Source organism: Vanessa tameamea, chromosome 15 (genome assembly GCF_037043105.1).
Source record: "Vanessa tameamea isolate UH-Manoa-2023 chromosome 15, ilVanTame1 primary haplotype, whole genome shotgun sequence".
NCBI lineage: Eukaryota > Metazoa > Arthropoda > Insecta > Lepidoptera > Nymphalidae > Vanessa > Vanessa tameamea.
Window position 1 is genome coordinate 8,073,748 of NC_087323.1, and position 26,404 is coordinate 8,100,151.

The 26,404-nt window shown below is 31.6% G+C and overlaps 1 protein-coding gene across 7 annotated transcripts in view; it reads left to right on the forward strand.

Annotated features, from left to right (window-relative positions):
* The window catches only part of Spri (sprint), a 216,654-nt gene that overhangs the window by 173,795 nt on the left and 16,455 nt on the right, over positions 1-26,404 (forward strand). For all 7 annotated transcript variants that reach the window (XM_026638885.2, XM_026638884.2, XM_064217154.1 and 4 more), the window contains one exon: positions 15,154-15,478. In XM_026638885.2, the coding sequence (XP_026494670.1) occupies positions 15,154-15,478 (325 nt within the window). The remainder of the gene's footprint in view (positions 1-15,153; positions 15,479-26,404) is intronic.

The window sequence follows — 26,404 nt, forward strand, 5'->3', positions numbered from 1 at the left end:
GTGCTCAAACGCCTAATATCAAACAGTAATTTAAGATAGTCTCGAAATATTTCTCAAGAAAAACAATTATATAGTAGAATTTCAGATGGTCCTTCGAGCCGGACTTAAGAATAAATTAGAAGTGAAAAGAATTCAACATAAGAACATAATTATTATGTTTCTCAAATTCAATTCCCTTGTTAAGAGATTGTGCAACTGAATGCTCTCGTCCCTATCGTCGTCAAGTGCTTATTGCATCAATAAAATGCTCCGTAAATGCTTCGAGCACTATCTCAGACCGACTCTTCAGAATTGCTATCTAACAATCTTCGCCTAACATGCGACACTACTCTTATTACAGTAGAATAAGGCACAGAATCCCTTAAACTGTCCGCATATCGTAATAAATTCGAAGATATGGCATGCGACGAACTATTTTCACCAAAAGTTTCGGAGACTCAAATAGATTTTAATGTCTTGAAAGTTTAAGGAATAAGGGATAAATTTTGTTCCGATCTTGAATATTTTAATTCGCTTGGATTATATTCTGTACAATGTGTATTGCAAGAAGTTAGTATATAAGTATATAGATCAGATATTTGGAATTGGTTTTATTACCCAACTTTATGTTTAAGTTACAATTTTTTTCTTATAAATAAGATCTTAATATTTTCATAAATATTAGATGGCAACATATATGTTTAATTAATAAATTTCACTTAAAGCGAATAATATTTATAATTCTAAAATAAAATCATAAAAGCTATATATCGCTAATGTCATAATAAATCAACAAATTGTGAAGAAAGAAATCTGTCGTACAAATGAAATATGTTCCGCAGTGTGATGCGCGATTTTGATACGAGTATCCTATACATTCTATAATTATTATCGTCAATGTCGCTTAACACATTCCGACATTTCACGTTCGTTTTCTGTGGTGATTTTCGAGTTTCTTTTTACAGAATACCACTTTTGAAGAGGCACTTTTGAATTATCATCATTATTTTACTTATATATCCTCTGTGTATTAAAAATCCATATAATAAGAACTAAAAAAAAAGATGCTTTGTACCTGACCTTATTAAATTCATTTAATTTTTACATATATTAATACAGCTATAAATCTATACTAATATTATGAATGCAAAAGTAACTCTGTCTATCTGACTGTTGATATTTCACGGCAAAACCACTAAACCTCATTTGATAAAATTTGGCATGAAGGAAACTTGAACTCCTTCGAAGGACATGGGCTACTTTTTTATGCCTACGTAAAGACCAACCTCTAAAATGCGAAGGAGCCGCGGGCGTCAACTAGTGTACTATACATATATTGAAGATAAGTTAGACGTTCAAATAGTCTATTTGGTAAAATTTAACGTAACGTAAATTCATTACCAACCTTGGACCTTGAATTATCATTTTGTGTGTTGATAATTAGTAACTTGCTCGTTTGCCGTTCAAAATTACATGTTAATAGCTAGCGTATCTACTGAACTGCCCGCGGTTTTATACGCGTTAAATTTGGATTATATTCGTACTTGTCTGTTTCATACAGTTCACCATATATGTTAACTGTTCCGAACGTTAGAAACATACCGTGAAATTATAGATTATAATCTTCCTCAATAAACGGAATATCGAACTCAAAGATAATAAGTAAGATTAGTAGTTCCTGAATTTAGTGTTTTCAAGCTATGTAATATAAAATATAGCCGTGATGTTCGATTATTAAGATTATTTAATATTCTTATTTTAAATAATGATACAGTATGTGTTTTTGACACGTGCACGTTTAATAAAAACTTTTTTTAATGTCACTATGAAATGACAGAAATAAAAAAAAACATTTACTATTATTACTATGTAAATATGTTTTTGCTTTTTATTAAAAGTTGTTTTTAAAACAAGTAAATATATACACTTATTTTTTATTATTCAAAAATAGATTGTATTTCTATAAATGAATAATATTTTAAAGGTTTCTTTTTATTCGTTTTTATAATATAGACAGGTATTGTCGTTATCAAGCTTTTTACTTGATTACATATAGGCCTCTTGACTGTTTTATGTGAGTCTTCCCTATTATTCTTGATATATATTTTTATGTTATGAAGCGAATTGCTAAGATTACGGTTATTAATTAGTATTACAGAGTAAACATTACCATGAACTACTTTACGCTAGTCAAGTTACGAGCTGTTATATTTTTTTAGGAAGTTAGAAATAATAACTGATACGTAATATCAGTTATTATTAATTAATAACCGTAATCTTAGCAATTCGCTTCACTTCTAACGCGCATTGTCGGCCCTTGTTATTTAATGTGATTTATTTGTTTATGGCTATTATGGATTGTCATCTATTGAGGCATTGGTTGCTATGGACCAATAACCACTTGGATTTAAATTCAAATTAGTTAAACTGCGTTTTATCAGGGTTTCAGAAACATTTAATAAGTTTTATTAAAAGTTTCTGAAACCTTGATAAATTTTCATTACAGTCGTTTAAAAATTTACTGAAGAAAAACTACCTAATTCGTTAAGATATTGTATTACGTAAATGCTTTATAAAAGACGCCTTACAGGGTTTTACAATATGTTGGCTACCGTCCAACGTTCCAAAGTTTCGATAGCCTCATATAGCCTTTGATACTCATACTACTTCTGGGATTTTATTGACCTGTCGGTTCCCAGTTGGTTAAGACGTAAGTTATTATTACATTTATAATCTGTTATAGACAATCGCTAAACTAATTTGTCCGGACTATAACACAATCCTCTTTAACATAAAAATATATGCCTAATTAAACGTAAAGTCAAAGGATATTTCTGGTTAAGGAGAAATGGTTTAAATATTCAACAAATTAAAGTAAACATGCCGTTCAAAGTGAAGGTCTATTATGTATTAACCAGAGGGATGTAACCGCTCTTTGATCGTCCCTCGCCCCTCTTAACTGAGGATTAAGCAAGCTACCAAGTCTCACTTTTGCATAATTATACTCTATATTAGTATAAAAAATCAATTTGTGCTCGTGAGACGATATTTATTATTCAAATTGAGCTCCGGAGCGTGGCTATAAATTACGGATACATTTTACAGTAATCAAATTTGTTGCGAAGTTGTTTCTAAGGCTTAAGCGAATCACATAAACTAAAGAACAATTTGTTTTAAAATGATAATTAACACATGCAACCTTATTTTAAAATTATTTACTTGTGATGATGATATCTTCCTGACCGATGTAGGTCACGGCGGACAATATTAAGGCGGACCAGCCGTGAGCCAAGAGTGTGTGGTCAAACACGCTCTATTCCGTCACGCTCATAATCCGATGGGAAGATAAATCTGACATGACCGTCAAAAGTAGGCGCAGGACCAACAGCTTAACGTGCATTTCGAGACATGGGACTGTTACACACTTCCAACTTCCAGTCTTCGGGCTGTTACTGAGAATTTTAAATAACTTTTGTTGTCACGACCTGGGCTTTGAACCCAGAACCTCATGCCTGCCAGTGAGAAAGCTGTTGTCATTAGCACTAGACCAACAAACAGTCAATTCTAATTCTATTATATATTTAAAACAATGGTCATATTATTATTATTTATGTATCCAGACATACCTCTTATTTTGGCAGTATTATCTGAATACGTTATAAACGTACATAAATTTAACATAGATTTGTCTCTGTGTTTGTCTTTGTGTCGTATTGGTAATCCATGATTATGATTTAGGTAAAATAATGCATCATTAATAATATATATAATTGACATTAGATTAATCAATATGAAATCTACCTTGGTGGTAGAACTTTGAAGAAACCTGTCTGCGCCAACGATTACTCTACCTCTACTCTATACATAAATAGTTTATATTTCTGTATTTTAAATGTCTAGTTTGTAGTTGAGTGGTCCAGTGTAATTACAGGCACAAGGGCATAACACCTAGTTCCCATGGTCTGGTGTACATTAACGGTAAACGGAATGATTAATAAGTCTTACACTGCTAATGTCTGTGGGAGGCGGTGGGCCATGCGGTGGGAGTTGCCTGTCTGCCTTCCAGCATTTATTAAAAAAAACATACAATATAAAAAAAATACCATGTACTGTAAATACACACGATTATTTGTTTAGTTAACTTCAAGATACGCTAACTTAACAAAGAATAACTTAAACTTTTTTTTTTTCGTCAATCCGTAAGTAATGTATCGTCGGTATATAAGCATTCAACAATATATGTATTCGAGTATGTCGCTCGTTTTTTACATAACATGTAATCATATAATACATGATATGAAAATTATCCATCATTTAAGAAAACGTATTAATTTTATCATTATACAAGTAAACTTTCACTTGTAATTCACATTTGAATGAGCACGGTGTATTGAAACCTGTCATTGTAACTTACATTTCCTGTAGAAAGTGAAAATTTTCTTATAAACAGTTAGAAACCTCCGATCAGCGGTTATTGAGATGAGTGGGCTACAAGCTTATACTGTGACGGATTCTGTTCGGAATATTTTTTTTATATAATAATATTATATATGAAAGTAACTGTCTGACTGTTTTTCTGATGATTTTTCATGGCAACTACTGAATATAATGAAATCTAGTCTGAACATATTACTTTTTTACGCCTAAAACCTGACGACCATTTCTTAAACACGAGCAAAGCGGCGGGCGACGTTACATTAGCAGCCTGTAAATTTTTCACTGCTAGACTAAGGCCTACTCTCCCTTTTAAGGAGAAGGTTTGGAGCATATTCCGCCACGCTGCTCCAATGTGGGTTGGTGGAATACACATGTGGCAGAATTTCGTTGAAATTAGACACATGCAGGTTTCCTCACGATGTTTTCCTTCGCCGCAAATTAAGCACATGAAATTCAGTGGTGCTTGCCTGGGTTTGAACCCGAAGTCATCGGTTAAGATGCACGCATTCTAACCACTGGGCCATCTCGGCTCTGCTTCGCGAGCAACAACTAGAATTATATATAAAAAAATGTTGATATGTCAAAACATATTTTAAAGTATTTTTGTCTCATAAATTAATTCTATTTGCAAAAAAAAAACTCTTCAATCCGTTCCTTTGTTGTGGTGTGTTAGAAGAATCTTAAAAAACGAACTAAAACTGCAAATTAAACAAAAGTATATTAATTAATATTAAGAATCTAATATATCAAATTTATTTATTAAATACTAACTCTTAATATTATTAAATATTTTATATTAAAAACTAAAATGCGAAGACATATTTCGCACGGTATATTCTTAGTTCGAAGGAAAAAGTGGAAATAATTACTCGGTCATTATGATGCAATTAAGTTGCTTAGCTTTTAAACGGACAGGTTCTAAGTTGTTTCTATGCCATTTTCTTAATATACTCGATTGTATAAAAAAATACTTCTCATTTATATTATAGTTATTATGAATTCGTCGAATTATTTATGTAACGAGCTATATTAAATATCGACCTAGACATTCATAAATTAAACTTACTTAGGTCAATTACTAAACTTGGGACACATTAAATATTAATTATCTATGTATTTATATGGATAACATAGTGTTATATACTCATTTCCATAACTTTTCGTTCTGACGTCATGTTTTAAAAACCGAATGTTGGCTTTATCGAATACTAGTTACTGCCGATGGTTTCGCCCGCGTATGAATGGGGAGCGCAGATGTAGATCATTTATGTACTTTCTGACAAAATGTTTGCAAATTTTCATGATGATCTACACATGATCGTCCAACTGTTCAACATTTCAATATGACTCCAACTCTGTCCCAACTCACGAATTACTTATTTCACCCCCTTAGTGGTAGAATATCAAAAAACACTTAAATACGTATTTACTAATTTTTAATCAGAATCCAAAACATAAAGTTTCATGTTTTTAACTTATAAATGACTGACACCCATAAAAGCATTCAACCCTTATTTCACCCCCTTAGTGGTAGATTATCTAGAAACGCTTAAATACGTATCTACCTATTTTTGATCAGTATCCCAAAAATAAAGTTTCATGTTTTTAACTTATAAATGACTGACACCCATAAAAACTTTCAACCCTTATTTCATCCCCTTAGTGGTTTTAGTAGTTTTGGCGTGAAAACGAGACAGACAGACAGATAGAGTTACTTTCGCATTATAATATTAGTATGGATTTTTTAGTAAGTCTGTAGCTGGTGACCCAGATTTGAGATTTTATCATCAAGCTGGTTGGTATGATAATTTGTAGCTTCATAGTATAATTTTTAAAATTTCTTTTAGTAAAATATTATTTTTTCAGTTGTCTCTTAATAAGTGTATTTTATTGGATTTAACTCTTTCGCTCGTTACTAATTTGACATTCGCGAGAACAAGACAAAACATTTGTAACAATACAATACGTTTACAATGTTTATAAGTTAATTTGTAAAATGCTGTACGTCACTTTAATTAGTTTATAGAGGCGTTTAAATATCGATAGTAAAGCAACAAAAATGGCCAGAAATCGGATATATTCGGGTCATTGCTTAACCCACACTTTTCCTCTCCTGTCTAGACTGTATTTATTCAAATAGGCTTAAACGTATAACAACCAATGATTAATACATTTCCGTATAGTTTAACACATTCACATGTCCTCATGTAGCTAGTTTACGCAATGACCTGACACGCTGAAAGCAATTATTTACGCTCGAAACGACACATTAAAACAGATTAACCGCGAAGTTCTCACTGTGATAAGCCATATTCCCGATGTATGAAGTTATTTTATTCGCTTTTGTTAAAACAGTCTATGAATCTCCCTGAACCTCTGCCTCTTCGACAACAGAGGAAACCTTAGCCCGAGAGGTTTGATCTATAACCGAATTTTCCAATGCGGATTTGTGGATGCACATATGGCAGAAATTTTGTGTTCCTCGCTCGGATTGGAACATGTAATCCGATTAAGGTTCAGGTGTCATGATCCACTAGTACAGTTTATTTTATTGTCTTTAAAACTATGTTTATATAAGAAAAACCTTTATGATATGTAAATAAAACTTGAAAATGATGTTACTCTGTGAATATGATTTCATTAATTAAATTTCGCAAAACAGTTGGTCAGATAATTAATGTTACGTCAAATTCTAAAAGTTTATTTGACACAATTTATATGGACCGGAAAAACGCGTGCTGCAACTTGATAAGATATTTTAAATCCTCAAAGGTTAACGGGCTGTCACGATAACGTGTACGTTTAAGTAAGGTGAGGTTTATCATAAATAACAAGTAATAAATATCGGAAAACATTTACGAAATCGAATCCACTTAAGGATTTACTTAACATTTCAACTCTGATAAAGAAAGTAATTATCAATTATATAAATATATTAAATGTCAGATTGATACATTATTAGTGACTATTGGCTTTATATGTATAGATGTAGTTGAGTAGGTGTTTAGTCAAACATTATATTTCTCTCTTTTATCATTGATTTAAAATTTGAGAGGAGAAGACAAATAAAGCTGTAAAACTATGAATAAACGCAAACTCGATAAATGTGAACCTGTTTTATACGACAAAAACGTCTTAATTTGAAGGAACGTATCTAAAGGATGCACAATAAATTATATATATATATATTTTAATAAAAGAAATTATTACTATTGACATTTTTTTGATTCTTTATAATATTACGTTTTTTTTTTTTTTAAATAATGTTCTCATCAAAAAGTTTTTATGTATTTCCGTATTTGTACACCTTTTACTTTCGTTGTAACTTGTAATATGATGGTAATAAGTAGAGCAACCCATCACTATAATCTTCCTTTCGTATTTTCTGAAAGCTTCCGCTCGCAGACATCAACGCTAAAAGGGTTAAAATCGTCTCTCACAGGTCACTGCGAACATTATTTTAGCGATCCGCATCCTGCGCCTGTAAACATATTTTGTACACATTAAATATTCAAACAGGAGTCGACCTAATGACACATATATTAAAAGGTTATTTTTATTCAGCAAATTGTAATTTCAAAAAGTCTCAGAAATTAAATACATAATATAAGTAAAGATAGTCATTGATAAAAGTTGAAGTACGAAGGCACTTCGTTTTAAGTTTAAAATAAACAAGAAATTTTCAACGTCGAGAAAATTATCTTAGGTTAACTTTTAATTGAGCTAAATCGTTTAGTACAAATATTTTATGGAAGCATTCCTTGGTCTTTATTAACATTTTATAGTCCATTAAAACTTTATAGATACAGTCAGTTCCATCAACATCACTTAATATAATATATATTATATACTATTGAAAGTAAGTCTAATATAATTTCCCCATAGCGTAAGAAGCTTCAGCTTAATTTAGCCGACGTCGGAGCCAATGGATTTACTCAAGAATGTCGAGATTAAATAAGAGAACGATTCTTGACTCTTGATAAAATAATACCACGTAATAGGCAAAGCGTATTTATGAAATGAAATTCGTAATAAATAATACTTTCGTTTGATAAAATTTTGGGGTTTTATTCAACAAATGTTTCGTCTCTCCAATAATATGATACAATTGTTATATTACTTTTTTTTGTATATTTATGTTTAATATTTATTTTAATGTATTAATTGGATATATTTTAAATATTAATGTTCTATTATATATAAATAAGGTTTTATGTAAGGTGAAAATATAATTGTATTTATATTTTAATTGATCAATTTATTAAAATAAAATATATCAATTTTTATTAGTTCTTACAAGAGTATATTTCAATCATAATATTACAACACTATCAATTTAATTTTATTGAAACTTAAATTTATATGTTAGAGTAAATAAAACAATAAGTCGAGTGGCGAATTTTATGGTTTATAAACAAGAAACAGTAACTAAGTTAAAATAAACAAGCTAAGAGTTCCATAGTTCCATAACAAATTGTTCGCAAAAGCCACGTTAATACTACTAAGATCGAGTCTCCACTCTCCAGACGCCCTCTATAAATATAAATAGCATCTTCCGAGCAATTTAATTTTCAACGTTATTTTGTTCGAAAGCTAAAACGCTAAAATGTCCAGAGACTAAAAGTGTCGCGCGGCGTATACGGTACCTAAGCACTGGGTACACTTATAATCCTATTAGCGGAGGCGTCGCGTCCTGACAGATGTTATGTAAAGTGGGTTATGTAAGTTCCCGGTGAAATCTGGTTAACGTGCATACTCGTATATGTTATTATAATGCATTCAAAGGGAATAGCGAGTGGGTTGAATGGTCGTTGCAATCGTATGGAGAAATCAGTCACCTGTGAATTTTATTATTAAGTACGTGTATTATTAAAATAATAAATTAAATATATTAATTAATGGGAATATGTTAGGTATGTCTAATTCATTATAAACGTTTTTGGTATATATTTCAGTGAAATGAACCAACAGTATAATGTATACTAATATTATAATTGCAAAAGTAACTTTGTCTGTCTGTCTGTTGAACTTTCACGGCCAAATCACTGAACCAAATTTGATGAGATTTGTTACGAAGTAAAAGCCTAACACCTGAAAATGAACCTCTAAAACGCAAGCGAAGCCGCGGACGAGAACTACTTAGAAATTTATATGGACATTTTTATGACAAAGCTTAGTGTCTGTGTCAGTTAATGGACTCTTGGACTCATTTAAGTTACAAGTTCCTTGTACATATTTCAAGTGCACTTGTTCCTAGAGTCTAATTTAGTTGTCGAAAATGTTTTCTTGTATAGTTTTTAACAAGTTAGATACATGTACTTACTTAGATACATACTTTTGTCGTACATACTTCTTAGCAGTAGCTATATTGTGTGTCGACTTAAATAAATAAAATAATACTAAGGTTATCCTGCAGAAGTTTTATATACTTTTATTGCTTGAAAGACTTTGTGTAACTGGTTGTGCTCGTCTGGGTAGATACCACTCAGGTGCTCTCCTGTTGAGCAGCAATTCTTTGCATTGTTGTGTTCCGTTGTAAAGGGTTAGTGAGTCGGAGAATTATAGTCATAAAGGAAATAACGTCTCAGTTCCCGGCGCATTGACGCTTTAAAAAGTGTTTAAAACTTCTTATAGTGCAAATGCTACCTAACTCATATACTTTTCATATAGTTTTAAAAAATAAGTATTATGTATTGCTGTATATATATCACTGTAAAATTGTAAATAACGTTAAATTATTAATCTAGCAAGATTGTAAACTGTTGAAATATTGTGAACGGTGAACTTGAAATAAGACGTGTTAAATTAATTTAAAATCTTTCGGTTCGGTTATACTTACATAGATTTTAATCTATGTAAGTAACATAAATTGTCACAAGTATATTACGGTTCACTAGACAAAAGTTAAACATCTTCAAAAACTTTATAGTGATTATTATTTTATTGACAGAAATCCTTCAAATTGTATACGGTGTTTAATAAATTAGAACGTTTGACTGTTTAAATCAAACTATGCTTTATCACGAGTATGGGACTCAATGTTCATGTTCAAATGTTCATCTAACTGAACCTTACCCGTCAGAATAGTAATTCAATGCAAGATACGATTTACATAAGCGTGGGTTTCTTGAGCGAATTCAGTTATCAGAGAATGGGACAGTTCGTGTAAATTGATTATGCCTTGATTTCGTATTTAATTGGTTTATTAGAATAATAAAACTTGTATTATTTTAAATCTTATTCATTAAGAAACCTAAAAAAACTGTGTAACTTAGTACATAAACCAGAAGTAAAATCATTTAATGGAATTATGAAAATGTTGCACTCAAAATTGACCTTAGAATTCATTAAATTGACGTCATTGGGTCAACGAAAAACTGAGATGAATAGATACATAAAAATTCTCATTAAATATAAATCTACCAGAATTCTTAGTATTTAACGATTAAGTGAAATATCTAATTAGAGTTAGATTCGGTAAATAGCATAATTATCCTAGACTCTTCCCGGTATTAAAGCTTATCAGATACTAAACTCCGAATGTAAATATTTAATGTGATACTGTAAGTCTGAGAATTTATAGATTTAACGATTCGAAATATTGTCTTCGTCCGTAACGGACAGGTTAATTGTTTACTAAAATCAAGTTCAGTCAAAACTCTCAAACTTGCTTAACTAGACAGTATATATATCTATACATATACGGATTGTACAAACCAAGTTTATAATGTAATGCAATCGTATGAATACTTAGACTATAGAGGAAATGAAAATTTTACGTCAATGGGCGTAGGTGGTAAGTTATTGAAAGTCTGCGCCTTTAGCCTTGTAATTGAATCGTTTAAATATCTGCATTTATAGTACATCATTACGTAATTATAATTTGCAATTATTTTGTGTAATTAACGCATAACTTTGAACATTTAGAGGAAACACTACGCAGGTTATGTTTGGAAAGCAGTGTCTAAATGTAGTATTAATTATGATAAAATACGAAAAAATGCTCCTCCGTCAACTGCACCCCAGCTTGGCACTTTCATCGGAAACGCATTAGATACTTGAATTCAAGTGAAAGCATTTTGTATGATTCACTGACGCTAGTGAGGTGGGTGTAAGACACACACACAAGTATATCATACGTACATTTGTCCATACACAAAGGACTAGAGTGTATTGGAAATTTTAAAGCTGTGAACATACGTAGGTACTAGTGTTCAGTGTTTTTTTATTCATTTCGCGTATGCCATTGCCATTGCCATGCCGCATGCATTAATTCCTGACAAAATTGAACTATCATCACTTTAAAATCTATTGCCAATTTTCTAGTTTAGATTGGACGAGTTTCTAAGCAATAGCTAAGTTAGCAAAGTTTTGAAATAAAATGTTTGCTATAAAACTTATTCGAATAAATTAACAACTAAAATTTAATTAAAACAAATGATACTCTTATAAAATAATATATTTACTTGATTATTAACCGACTTAAAAAAGGAGGTTATCATTCGATACATGTAGCTGCAATATTTTGCTTCATAAACATTTCTCAGTTGAAAAAGCTGTTGTGTGTTTTCACCTCCAAGGTATGCAATTTCGTTCCTAAATTTGAATCATTCTCATTCGAGTCAATTCTTTGTGACATGAGTTCATGAGAGAGAGGAGTTCACGCGTCGATGCGCGGCAGTTTTTAACAATTCAGCACCATTCCAAATAAAACAAAGACCCTATGGCTTCGCAAAGCACACCTGTTTACTTACTTCATCTGTTCGCTGTCTCGTCTATTAAGATAAAAGCGAAATGTTTTAGCAGAAACACGAAGTTGTTTTGCCTAACTTTTTGATTTATCGTGACCATTTTTAAAGTTATATTTCAAATCAAAGTAACGACTATACTATTAAATCAAATTATTTTATTTGTTTTAAAAAAAATACACTTTAAAATAAATATACTTCGGGCTACCGATTTCATTAAATATTTACATTAACAAATAATATATATAACAAAAAAACTTCAAAGACAATAACATGTATGTATACATAACCATTCTTTCATAAGATAAAAATATATTTGTTCTTAAAATAAAACAAAAACACCTTTATTGCTTTTAACCACGTATTCAAAAAAAAAGTCAACACATCCGTAAACAAACAGCCTAAAGCGATACGGGAAAGAGAATATCTTTGTAACAAAGCAGCGAGGAAAAACATCAGGTACCAATGACAAATAATGGTACACACAAACGGAGACCTAATTAGGCGTGTAGTTAATGTTACTGAAATATCAAAGTCAACATGAACATTTCTTTAGAATGAAAATGTAATATATGTTCTAATCTTTATAATAACTTACGCGATTTTTCGTGTTACGTTTTTTTATTAACCAGCAATAATTTGTGTGAATGTATGAAAGGTCTGAAAAGGCCTATAAAGGCATGAGGGACGTAATATATTTGATTGCTCGGTTAGTTTCACTTTAATTTTGTAAGATATAGTTTGTATTTGATATCTTGAAAGAATTCGACCACTTAACGTCATATGTATCATTAGCTCGCGAACCCTAGTAAAAAAGAGATTAACTGATGAGCTACAACCTTTGTAGTAGATAGGTACATATATATTATAAGTATTTCTCGGTAGCTATTTATAAGAGATGGTTAATTAACCATAAGTAGGCCTTTTGTAGAGCACATGGTTATTTTCTTTTTTCAGTTCTAAGATTTTTCTATATGTTATGTTTATGGCGTACAATAAAGTATATATATTTAATATACATAAAACGTAATATAAACTAGTATTATAAATGCGAAAGTAAGTATCTGTTGGTGTATTGCTCTTTCACGGCCAACCTTTAAACCAAATTTGATAAAATTTCGTATGAAGCTTGAACTCGAAGGAAATATATAGGCTTTTTAGTTTTTATGCCTAACACCTGACTACTAAATCAGGAGCATACCGGGCGCATTCCAAGCCAACGCTGCCAGCAATATACGAGTACACAGAAACTTCGTATGTAAGTTTTATGTGTGTATTAACAAAAAGTCAATAAAAGTCCGAAGTGACATTATTTTTCTTTTAGCAATTATATACAAAACGTTCAATTTATTATTATTTTTTACACACTGAATATCTTCTCTGGATTTTGCTTTTAATAATAAACGTTTACACAGCAATGTTGATCGGTTTAGAGATGAGAGAGTGTTGGGATTAAACCCGCAATCTTTGGATACTTAATTCACGTGATCACGTGTTTTAGCCACTAGGACACCTGTGCTGTTAATTGATTGCGGCGATTAATTATCAACCACCTGGGACTTATCCCATCCTATCTATGTGGGAGATTTGTATTGACATTTGTATTAATAGTAACAATCACCAATTATTTATATTTATATATATATTATATGAATGGTATCGTTTTTTGAAATAATTCAGAAAAACTATTCATAGTCATACATTAAATGCTAACTGGTGTGATGATTTAAAGTCAAGTTTATGTCTAAACCGCATACAAAGCTAATAGTGTACACAAATCATTAACGCCGTAATAAAATATATTACGGCTTTCGTCAGCCCACCTGGGGCAAACTAGGCGTAGAATAATGACGGGTTGGTAATTAATAACGGAGCTCATATACCGGTGTCATTTTAGTATGATGAATATTTAAAATGAGTAATATATGTCACGTGTTATAGACGATACTGAGAAGCAAGATCAGTTAAGAAAAATATGCGCAGTCTAAGTTGGCCGGCTTGAAGTTAAATTTGATATTTATTTTACCACAAATGATTTTCTATAATGTTACGATATAAAAAAAAAATCATTTTTTCACATCATAAAGGTTTATTATTTAAGCACCTAAATCAGTGATTACAAGAAAACTGTTATATATGCTAAGGAGTAGGACTGCGTCAATTAAACAACGAGGCTAGTTACACACTTATATAATAGAACGTTTTTCGACGCAGTCACACGCACACACCAAACGCTTACTTAACTACATACATATATAACAAAAATGTATTCAATTTGCATCGTTAATCAGCTTCACGGATAATTACAATCCCAACCCTTAAGCAATTTATATTGAGGATCACCCGATACATTGTTATCTTGTGTCGGCTGATGTCAAAAACAAATTGAGTGTCATAGCCGTGTCATCGCAGGACAGAGTTATTACAATTTTTGATCCTAAGCTAACGGGATTGTTGAACTATCCTCTGTAATTTGTTGTCCATGTCATCGTCTTAATAAAACTGGGTCAGAACATGGGGTTTTGTTGATATATGCTATATCAATAATTTTTACATTCTACTGAATATAGCAATAAAGTTCTCTACTGATTTTGTATTTAAATTTTATTACAGTGAAATAAGTAAACGTGCTGTTAATAAGTAATCGGGAAATATGTCCAGCACAGCCGGCACCCAGTTCACATCCTCGCGCCCTGTAGAGGTTTTTAATTAATACGCTAGCGGCCGTGCTCGGTGAAATAAATCTTACTTAATATCCCTTTACTCTGGTCAGTGGTACCCCATGTGGGTGGTCGGGTATAGACACGTGAATCGATTGTGTAATGGTGCCAACAGGCGGCAATTGCAGTAAACGCTCAGAACATGTGCTGCAAAATATATTGACAATTCGCCACAAGTTTCGGCTTTAACATTTCATATGAGTTATAAGTTTTGTTGTGAATTTTGTGTTTAATATTGATTGTTATTTATTTTTACATTTTATTTACAGAAATGCAACGTTCCTTGAGCCGCATCTTCAAGGGGTGAGGCGACGCGATAGTCGAAGCTCCGACTCTGAACACGATGAGAGATCAACTGAGGATGACGAACGATCGCTCATTCGCAGCTCACCACGAACAAGGCTACCGCCTCCTCCGCCCCCACCGCCAGACGACGAGCCCCCGCCGATGAAACCTCGCGAGTTCTTTGAAAGATTACAAAGCCAAGCCATGAAAGAAGCCCAAGATAGAAAACAGAAAAGAGAACTCAAAGAATCGAATCATCTATTTCGGCCCTTGGACGCTGACGGTAGCCTAGGAGACAGTCTGAGCCAGGTATGTTATTCGTTTTCCACGCTACGAAATTTAGTCAGAAATTCGGCAAACTTTGTGCCAGCCAACTAAACTACTAATGAACCGCACTGCGTTGTTTCAATTTTACTAACTCTTTATTCAACTTTTGTTTCAAATTTTGGCCCGGTGGCTTTATTTACATGCAAAATTAACTTGGACTCTGTTGCAGTGCGTATGAAATACCGAAATACATTTGTCGTCTATTTGTATCATATTGAAATGCAGTATTGAATGAGTTGTCAGAATATTCGCTTACCTTCAATTTCGCTTCCATTACCATTTCAATGCTAAGAGCGTTATGTTACATAGTAGCTTCGTTTCTCCAATTTACCGTCCGAAATTAAATTTACATTTATAAAGGCGCTTTTGTAAGAATAAATATTAAATATATAATTCACACGTGATAAAATTACTTAATCGTGAACTTTTTTTATTTATTACTTCTTCTAGACGTCGTTCTATTGAAATTGGTGTTTTACCTTATTTATTAAGAGTTATTTTTTTTCAGACTCGATACTTAACTTCATGGTAACGATACAAAAATCTTCAGAAGATATTGTTTCCGAGTTTGTTTCTATATTGAACTTAATTAATCTGTTGCGTCATTATACCAGTCAATAAAACACATAAGGCATTACCTAATAAAATATCTCCAAGTATATATCATGTCCATTACAGAGCAGATACGCCGTGACAATATTTACACACAAACGTGGCTGCACCATACTTAGGGCGCGACAAAAGCACTTGAGGTGTTACTCCAGTCAATTGTAGGTAGCTTTATACTCGAGCCCTCTAGAACCTTCCGACCGCTTTTGAAATATGAATATAAGTCGTGTTTTATACATTGCTGAAATGACGACGACTAATCTTGGATGAACATTTTTAATAAATTTTTAACGCAATGAAATATCGTAATAACGAAATCAATAGTTTATTTTCAGAAACATTTTCTTACAAAAATGGAAATATGATTTGGAAGTGGCACTTTTTAAGTACGATCAGAGTATTAGTGTCAAGGTCGAATTTGTGGACAACGTTACTACGTGTAAATTTTGAGTACAAATCGTTTCTGATTCGAGATTCTATGCTTTTATCTCTATCTAGTTTTACTATTTTTTGGTATGGCTAAGTTGGGACTTATAGAGCAAAAACATTAAAAACTTAAAATTTGTATCAGATAAATTACTTTTTACATATTGTTTTATTACTTTTTACAAATGTTTTATTTAACATCAAAATTTAGGGATACGAAATAATAATCATTAGGCCACACTTACGGGACCATTGGATTGACAATTAACCCTCAGATTAGTGCCCCTTGTCCCCAGTTAACTGTCTTTTGTGGGTCATAAATGACACTCCAATTGCTTAGAATTGTAGATAAGCATTCGCACGTATTAACCATTCGTCCCTTTTTTGCGTATATTTGAAGCTATTATGTATTGCTTTCTCTGAAATAGTAAATTGGTTTATTGTTAATAATTTACTGTTAAATAGTAAAAAGACAAATGTATTAAATTCACTACTCCCAATGTAAGATGTGTCAATACGAATGTACTTCTAAATGGGGCATTAGATGTTTTAGGAACAACAGAGTTCCTTGGTATTACAATAGACTCTAAGCTCCAATGGGATCCCCATATAAATAGATTGGCGAATAGACTCAGCTCTGCAGCCTATGTGGTAAAAAAAATTTAGACTTGACGGATGTAGATACGGCTCCCCTAGTGTATTTTAGTTATTTCAACAGTATAATGTCTTATGGCATCCTACTCTGGGGTATTGCAGCTGATATTAATACCATTTTTGTATTGCAGAAGAGGGCTATTCGTGCAATATATAACCTGGGCCCAAAAGATTCGTTAAAATGTAAATTTAAAGAAATTAAAATAATAACCGTCGCTTCTCAATTTGTCTGATAATGTTATGTATGTACGTAAAAACATAAAATATTTTTCCAGAAATTGTGACGTACATTGTATTAATACCGAGACCGAGATGGCCCAGTGGTTAGAACGCGTGCATCTTAACCGGTGATTTCGGGTTCAAACCTAGGCAGGCACCACTGAATTTTCATGTGCTTAATTTGTGTTTATAATTCATCTCGTGCTCGGCGGTGAAGGAAAACATCGTGAGGAAACCTGGATGTGTCTAATTTCAACGAAATTCTGCAACATGTGTATTCCGCCAACCCGCATTGGAGCAGCGTGGTGGAATATGCTCCAAACCTTCTCCTCAAAGGAAGAGGAGGTCTTTAGCCCAGCAGTAGGAAAATTTACAGGCTGCTAATGCTAATGCTAAAAAAATTGTATTAATACTAGGGACAAGAATAAACTTATTACTCCAAGTACCCGATTACACAGGATTAGTAACTCTTTTTTTGGGGCAATGAATAAGTTTTTACAACAGGATCTCAGAAAACGTATAAAAATATTCAATTGTAAAATTTAAAAAAATCGTTAAATAGCGTTCGTTTGCTAAAGGATATTATAACACTAATTACTTTTTAGTTGACTACACACCTTGTAAATATATTTACCTTGCAAATAACGAAAATATTTTTATTATTATTGTATATGAAAACATGAAATCTATACTTGTGAAAATGAAATTTAAAAAAAAAATACCTTGCTGAGTTTATTTCGCCGGTTCTTCTCAGGTCCGAGGTGTTAATTTCCGAACCGGTGGTAGATTTTTGACTATCAATAAGCAGGTGTAATCACTTCCATATTGAATAAAAAAAATTGACTTTGACTTTTAAATACATTTTAATATATCATACAAAGAAGATACTGTACGTATAAACTTACTAATGATACAAAATTTACTTTATTCAAGTAGGTATTGCGAGCACTTTTGAATATTTTTGCCGATTAAATTAAATTTAAAGCCAATGAAACTGCAATCCGTCACGAGCAGAGAGAGTTCAGGTGCACGGCCAACGACTTTACTTTCCGAAGCACGGGAGTTTAAAGACTGACAACTTTAAACTACGGACTGCAACTGCAATACCTCGACAGAATAATTCAATAACTTTTTAATGGTTCAACGTAGGATTCGAACTCAGAACCTCAGACTGCGGGCTGTTCAGCCTTATAAGCTAGCCAATAAACAAACGAGGTTGATCAAATTCTTAAAATACAGTATTTTTTAATTATATGCATAAATATATATTTGCTTACAGTTGATTTCAGCCGAACCAATTGGGTGGTACATAGTAGCTTGTTTAACGTATTTTATTGTTTGATGAGCCTTCTGTCCCTATTCGCATATATAATTTGAAAATACAATCTCTTGAATTGTATACAGACTAACTTAAAAATTCCATTATAACTTTGAATATCACTTTTCCTTATTGTCTGCTAAGTCAGTAATGTTAAATATTATTTTAAATACATATATAAAAATGTTATCGGGCTTGCGAAATAAATAAAACTTTTTGGTGAGATGAAATGTTAAAAGCTGTATAATTTGCACCATTGTCAACAGCGGACGATTATCGGTCTGCCCCGTCACTTCCGTGTACGCTGTCGCCCCCTGACTGACTTGACGGAAAAAAAATAACTCACCATAATTTGCATCCACTGCAGTGAAGTCGATTCAGTGCTTCCGGTTCGCGCTGCAGTTTTAATTGCGGTGAATAGACTCCTAGAATACTTTCCGTATGATCTGCGCTTTGAATGTTATTATAAAATAGATATTTCTAAAATAATAAAGTATTTTCTATACACAAGTTTCTTCTAGAAAGCTCTTTATCTACTCAAATTCTACCCGTAGAGATTTTTAGCTGCGACTCGATAATGTAGATCATACCTAATAGGATTGTTTATGAAACGTAATAAGTTTAGAAGTATATACGATAGGTATTAAAGTCTAGCAACTTAGAATAATATTAATAATAAAACAATATTAAGTATTATAAAATATTTCCTAAGTTCACTATTTCCTAAATAATTTTCTTAAGAAGATAAATCTTATAAGCAGCATAAAAATGGCTACTCATGATTACACTTCGTCTCGTTTAGATTTGTATATGTGTGTGACACTTGAGTGCCTTCTGTTTTTGATAGTACGGAGCCTTTGCGTATGGCAAAAACATGTTAAATAAAGATTATCTTCAGAATAATAACCTCCCATCAATTTTGAGAAAGTTGAGAAGTTATGACATTACGTATGTGTTGATTGGTATATATTAAAAAACAATATAACACGCATATTTTAATATCTTGACCATTGTATAAATAATCGTCAAAATTTGAAATATTACATGTGTACTAAAACCCAAAATATGGGAATCAATAATATTTTTATTATTGTCTTTGCCTAATTTACTATTCTGTACTTAAATCGTCTAGCGATGTAAAAGTTTGATTCCAACTGCTTGAGTCACCGGCTTGTCAGACTACTCACATGAGACTATTCTAACAATACATTCAGGAGAGCAATATAATTCCTAAAAGTAATATCGAAGATATAACATTACTAGTATATTTTATTAATGAAAATCAAATTAAATTATTCTATTAGGTTCATAATCAGTCTTGAATCGTTCTGTTAAACTGTATGTAAAGTGCCCACTGATTCAGAATGTAGAACTGGAAAATAGCTTAGTAATCATTCAAATTATTTTTAGTGATCCTGCATGAAAATTGACGAATACTGTCTATTTATAAAATTATAAAACGGCTTATTATTATGAATAGTGATAGATTTAAATACATCCCAAGTAATTTGAACGTAATTAAATATATACGAATATAAATCCATTCTATTATATAAATGAGTCACGGCTAAAGTGCGCGCTAGTGAATTCAGTACGGCTTTTTCACTGCCTTATTCATTCAAGTATATTTTGACTTAGTCATTAATTAAGACGTTACTATTCAGTTCACATGCGGTTAATGATCTGTTTCCAGAACATTAAAATCACTTTCCGTTTATGCTGCATGCATATATAATATCAATAAACTAATTTTGTACAATTAATAAAATATTATAAGAAAAATTAACACTTTTTACAATTCATCGAATGTACAGTAGTATCAGGTTTATTTTTACTGAAGCTTCTTCCAATAATATGTTTTTTACTGACAGCAAATCAAAGCCTTTATTTTTTTTTAATTAATGCATTTATTCAAAAACCTTTCTTTTTTCTATGCAAAAACATTAAACATTAAATATATTAAATGTAATATTTCAGTGAATTAACGAATAATATTACGTAAACTGATATTTCTTCATAAGTCCAAGATCCCAAAGTTCCATAATAGTTAAACTTACTATAACTGCTTAAAAAATATTATAAAATTACAATTTTAAAATAATAACATTTTTAATAATATATTTATGATTTTACTTTTAATAATATAATACGTAATCACGTACGTTTGAAATAATAAAGTATATCAGTTAAGTCAATAAACTTATACAAATAAGTCAATTAATGTAAGTTTGCTCATAAAGTTGACATTTCCATATACGCACAGCGAGGAGACTTATTGATTTTAACCACCCAGTGTGAGTCATCTGCCGCTGCATTTCCCCCACAAACGCTGCCTCCCTGCATCCCCGCCTGGACCACAAACGCTGTTTGCTCTCTTTGATTGAACTTGAAGAAAACTAAAGGGTCGCTGTAAGTTTGTTTGTGAAGTTATAACTCTTTTACTCGGACCCGCTGCGTTTTGCATCCTGTTTGGTCTAAAATTTTTTTTACCCGACGACGTCTGTGTTCGATTCCAACTCGTTAAAAGTTGGTCGCTTCGACAATTTTCTCAGCACGTTCCAATAAATATCGCTAGTGGGATTTATTTTAAAATTCTCGGCTATCGTCATGTTTTTTTTTTTGATATGATATCGAATACGGATTTATAAGAGGTATGTTTATTAAAACATTTTACGCTATACCAAAACACATAAATAATAAATACTGTTTGATACTTGAACTCCAAATTTAAAAGTATTTTTTATAAAATGAATTGTATTCACTATGACTTAATATTTCAAGAACATAAAAATAACATGTAAAATTATTTGTATCAGTATATTTATAGAAAACACAAGTAGGTTATAGAATATGAGTCATGTCATAGAAATTCTTATTCAATATCGTTGGCAAAGTTTCTCAGCGTTCCAACGGACAGTAACGGTAACTATTAACCCAATTAAAAGTACCCCATTCTAAAAGTTCGGTAGCAGGTGGTATACGTTCACTCCTTAAGCGACATACCTATTTACAACGTAGGAGCACGTGTGACCACTTCGCACTCCAAAGTCGAGTAAAAGTGAACTGTTATGCGATGCTAGGATGTACATTTTATGATTTTTCGTATTCCGACACAGCTGATCCTTAAGAGATTGGGGACAAACTTGTGAGAGAATTTGAGAGTTTTGTATCTCTATTAAGTTCTGGGGAAATAGCTATGTTAATACGTTTTCGTTTTTAATATGGCCCTTTAAATGTAGATATTGTACATGTAGTTACAAGTAAACTTACACATATGATCTTCAAGCACATTTGTATCCTATTTTTATTTTTGAATCGTAACCGTGATAACATTAAAACTTCGAGGTCAAATTATCGAGAACGTTCTTATATGTAAACTTTTAAAAATGAAACGTTTCTGATATAAAAAGTAAATAAATAAAAAGCCTTTATTCTTTACGTTGTTGAATACAATCTTTTTTACTGGTATATTATAATGTGTTAAAATATGTAGTGACTTTAGTATTTAGTCTGAGTCACAGACAAATCGTATTATTTGTCTTGGAAAAAAATCATCACCCTCTTTTTATCCGTATGATCAATAATATCTACAATGGTATACAAAAACAATATTATACCCTTTTGTAACAATAGGAGTCTACAATTCAACAAAATGAATGTGACGCGAATATTACGCCGTCATTTAACGCTATACAAAACTAATTGGTATCCAACTTTCCTAATAAATCTATGTTCACACTGGAGAAACTGCAATATAAGCCTGGACGAGCTACCTTTGTTAACACCTCTCCGCTACGGGTGCCGAGACCATTGTTGTATGATTCATGGCGCTATTGCGTAAGCCATTATTGTTACCGATTGCAAAATTAATTTTCCCGCCAGATTGTCGCGATTTCGGCTTGTAACACTGGCATTTAAATACCGCAAATTGTTGCATATTAATTTTTGGCTATTGACATTTAAATAATAGCAATTAGTACCTTGTTATATTGTTTTTATATTTTTTAATGATAATTGTTTAATTATGTAATTAGTCGTGAAATCAATTGAATTTCCCCATTTGAACACAGAACAGAACACCAGGGGGTTGGTGAAACCTTATTAAAAAAAAAAAAACATTGCTATATTATAATAATGTATTACTAAAAGTCATAACACGTACTTCTTTAAATACGTATTTCAATATTATTATTAAAAAATACGGCTTCATTAAAAATAATCTTTGTGCATATGTTACCTACCGACATCCTTTTTGCAATCCTTTTTGAAAAGTAAGTAATATTATGTATATTTAAAATTTGATATTCAACCTGCAGTTCACAGTGTGCAGATGTCGGAACTGTATCGTTTATTTGCCACAGACCATTAATTTACAGACCTATAACACCGGCTGATACGATTTTTATTTATTTTGCAGTCTGTGGTCGGTATCGGGTTTACCGCTTAGTTTTAACTTCGCTAGCTCAATTTTTTAATAACTGAAACTGTTTTTTTATGTATAAACAAATAATCATTTGATTTATTTTGATAATAATAAAAATTTATGTAATTAAAAACATATTTTAATTGTCTATGCGTTCTCTGTCTCAAGCATTGATGCGATTGTGATGAACTTTATTAAAGTTATTGTGATTAGTGGGTGTTCCCGCGAAGATTGTTGATTCAAAAATAAAATAAAAATGCTGTTCTCTATGTTTGGTTTTCAATATAAATTTGCCTTTTATAATGACTTTCTTGCTGAATCTAAAATGTTCCATTGCTGGGCTGTGTTTTCCCCTCCACAGGACAAAGACTTGTAGCTGAGAAAAAGTATAGTTTTAGAAAGTAGACCAGAATTCGATCCGTGTCGTACATGTTTCATCACAATATTTCATTTCGACGAAATGAATCATAATCTCGTCTCATTCCACTGTACTGTACGTACTCGTCTAACTGAAATATTATAAAATTATTTGTATTTATTCTATTGATATTCATCTTTTGAAATTATATTTTTAATAAATTCTTAAAAGCAAACATCGTTACCGAATATTAAAACCGGCTGCAGTGTGTTCATATACACATATATCTGTTGGAGTAGCTTCGTGTTTCGCTCCAAATCCTCTCATTACGGGAGGCCTTTACACCGTACATAATAGCTCGTGGATTTAATATTAAACGTTTTACAGTTCCGTACTATAAACTGCAATAATGTTTTTTTTTCTCTTTTGTGCGAGCTTAAACATTATTACATCATATGAAGTTGCTGAGATCAATGTTTTGATCTGTCTATTGTTAATCGATGAAGGTTCACAAAAAAATACATATCTCAAGGGAAAATAAACATAACTCTTATGCTAAACCAGTTCGCCCAGTGGTTCGAAATTTTTATATATTATTATATCTGAAAATTTTAGGAACACATACTTATATGACTTAGAATGTTTTGAACATTTTTTTTTCTATTCTTATTTCCAATATTTTTTATTGATAAAGCCACCAAGGTCGTCATTAGTTAAAAAATAATAAACTCGTTTGACAAAACGAGGAGAAAAATATTCTGGCTTTACTGAACAAATTTCCTCTACCTGTTTTTATATAGATTCAATAAATCTCAACGAGCATATTATTAAGTATAAAGAATAAATGCCTATATTTTCCTACCATTATAAGAAAAAACATTTTTCTAATCTAAATCACTTCACTTATTCAGTTTTAACTTTATTAATTTTTTTTTTGCTAACACACCTTTTCCACTATTACAATTTCATGGAAAAAGTTACTAGCAGCCGCTAGCATTTTTAAGCAACCAGTTTTATTTCGCTCGAGCTTATGTCTGACTCCACTTTTTAATCAATTATGAACCCTATTTTTTTGTACTTAGAGTCATTTCTCAACTGAACCGCAAGTTTACATTCTATAGACCTTAACCATCACTGTCTGAGCCTAAAATAAACCTGAAAATATTTAAATAAAACTTAAGCTTTAAAAGAGCTATGTATAAATCGTTGACCCTGCGGTGAAAAGGTATCTCGACGTGTTCCAACTAGGCAGAACTAGTTATAGTTTTATACTTACTTTCTTTTCTCTACGAAGTATATAAATAATGAGAAGCAAATATTACGTCTGTTCGAGTCAACGGCCTTTTAAACCTCATATTAATTTAATGTTAGGAATAATTATAATTATATAAAGAAAAGATACAGTCTGTGAGATGTTTTGACAAGGTTTAGATGTTATATGACTACGCTGCTGTATTACCACCATCTTGACTGTCTAAGAGCTACCAACTGGGACTTATACTGACTGTTACTATAATTTTCAAACTATTATTATAGTCATTTATATCACTAATTTCCGCATACACACAAAAGTAAAAACTGTGTATAATAAACATATATAAACTTACCTATTAAATTTCCATCAAATACACGATTTGACTATACTAATATAAACATTCGTCATCTGTTTAATAAAGTCATTTCATTACGGCACATTACATTGCGTTCTCTACTTATCCACTAATTGTTACAAATGTTTGCGATTTAAATTTCAAACAAGACCATTTAATATGCAATGTTGTGCAGGCGGCTTTGTCTCAATTAGACGCCGTGACAGTCCGCACGATGAATTGCAAGTTTGTTTTAATTATAAAGTTTTTTAATTGCGTGATAATATCCTCCTGATCATTTTTGTTGACCTGACCACGATGACCATTATTGATAAAGACTCGCGATAAGATAGTACACAAATGTGTGCGCATATACAGTTTCATCTATAGTTAATATTATAAATGTGAAAGTAACTCTGTCTGTCTGTTTGTCGCTCTGTCACTGTCAAACCACTGAACCGAATTTGATGAAATTTGGTATGAAGCGAACTTGAACTCCAAGAAACATAGGCTACTTTTTTGACTAACACATGACAAACAACCCTCTAAAACGCGAGCGAAGCCGCGGGCGATAACTAGTATTCTATATTTTTATATGATGCGACGGCACTAACCTAACTTTCAAACGGCTGCTACTATTAACTTCTACTAAAAATTGCTTGATAAAATAGTCAACACCTCGAGGTCTGAAGCTTTATAAGCTAGCTATTAGATACGAAGTTGTCTTTCATGTCTATCTATAACAATAAAGATGAATATGAATGATACTTTAAATTGATAAAATTTTGTATTGTTGCTATCGAGAAGTATTAAGAGTTGCATAGATTTATAGTATATTTTTATATAGCAACGAACACTCAAAACGTACAAAAATAACATAGGGATAAACTATACAATATACGAGAATATGCTGAAATTATTATATGAAATTGCTTCCATCGTTTTAGTGTTCGTGGTGTAAAGAAAATTGTAATACATTTCGGCGAAGACGTCTTTTAATATTATCTATGGACGAATAAAATGGTTTCGAAGATATCCATGTACATTGTTTTTATGATAACATTTATAAATGAATTCAAATTATCTTGCAGTAATTACTTATTCATGAAAGTAACCTATATACATAGAAACTTTGATGTCTAGGTAAATTAATTAGTTAATTTACTCGTTCATTCCCAGACGTCTTTACATTTCGCATACCAGATGTACTTAAATTCAAGTTGAAGCCATTTCGTAAATGTAGGTAAAATAAGGTTGAAACTCCTTAGTCATAATTAATGTAAGTTTGCTTTAAATTTGAACGTAAGAAATA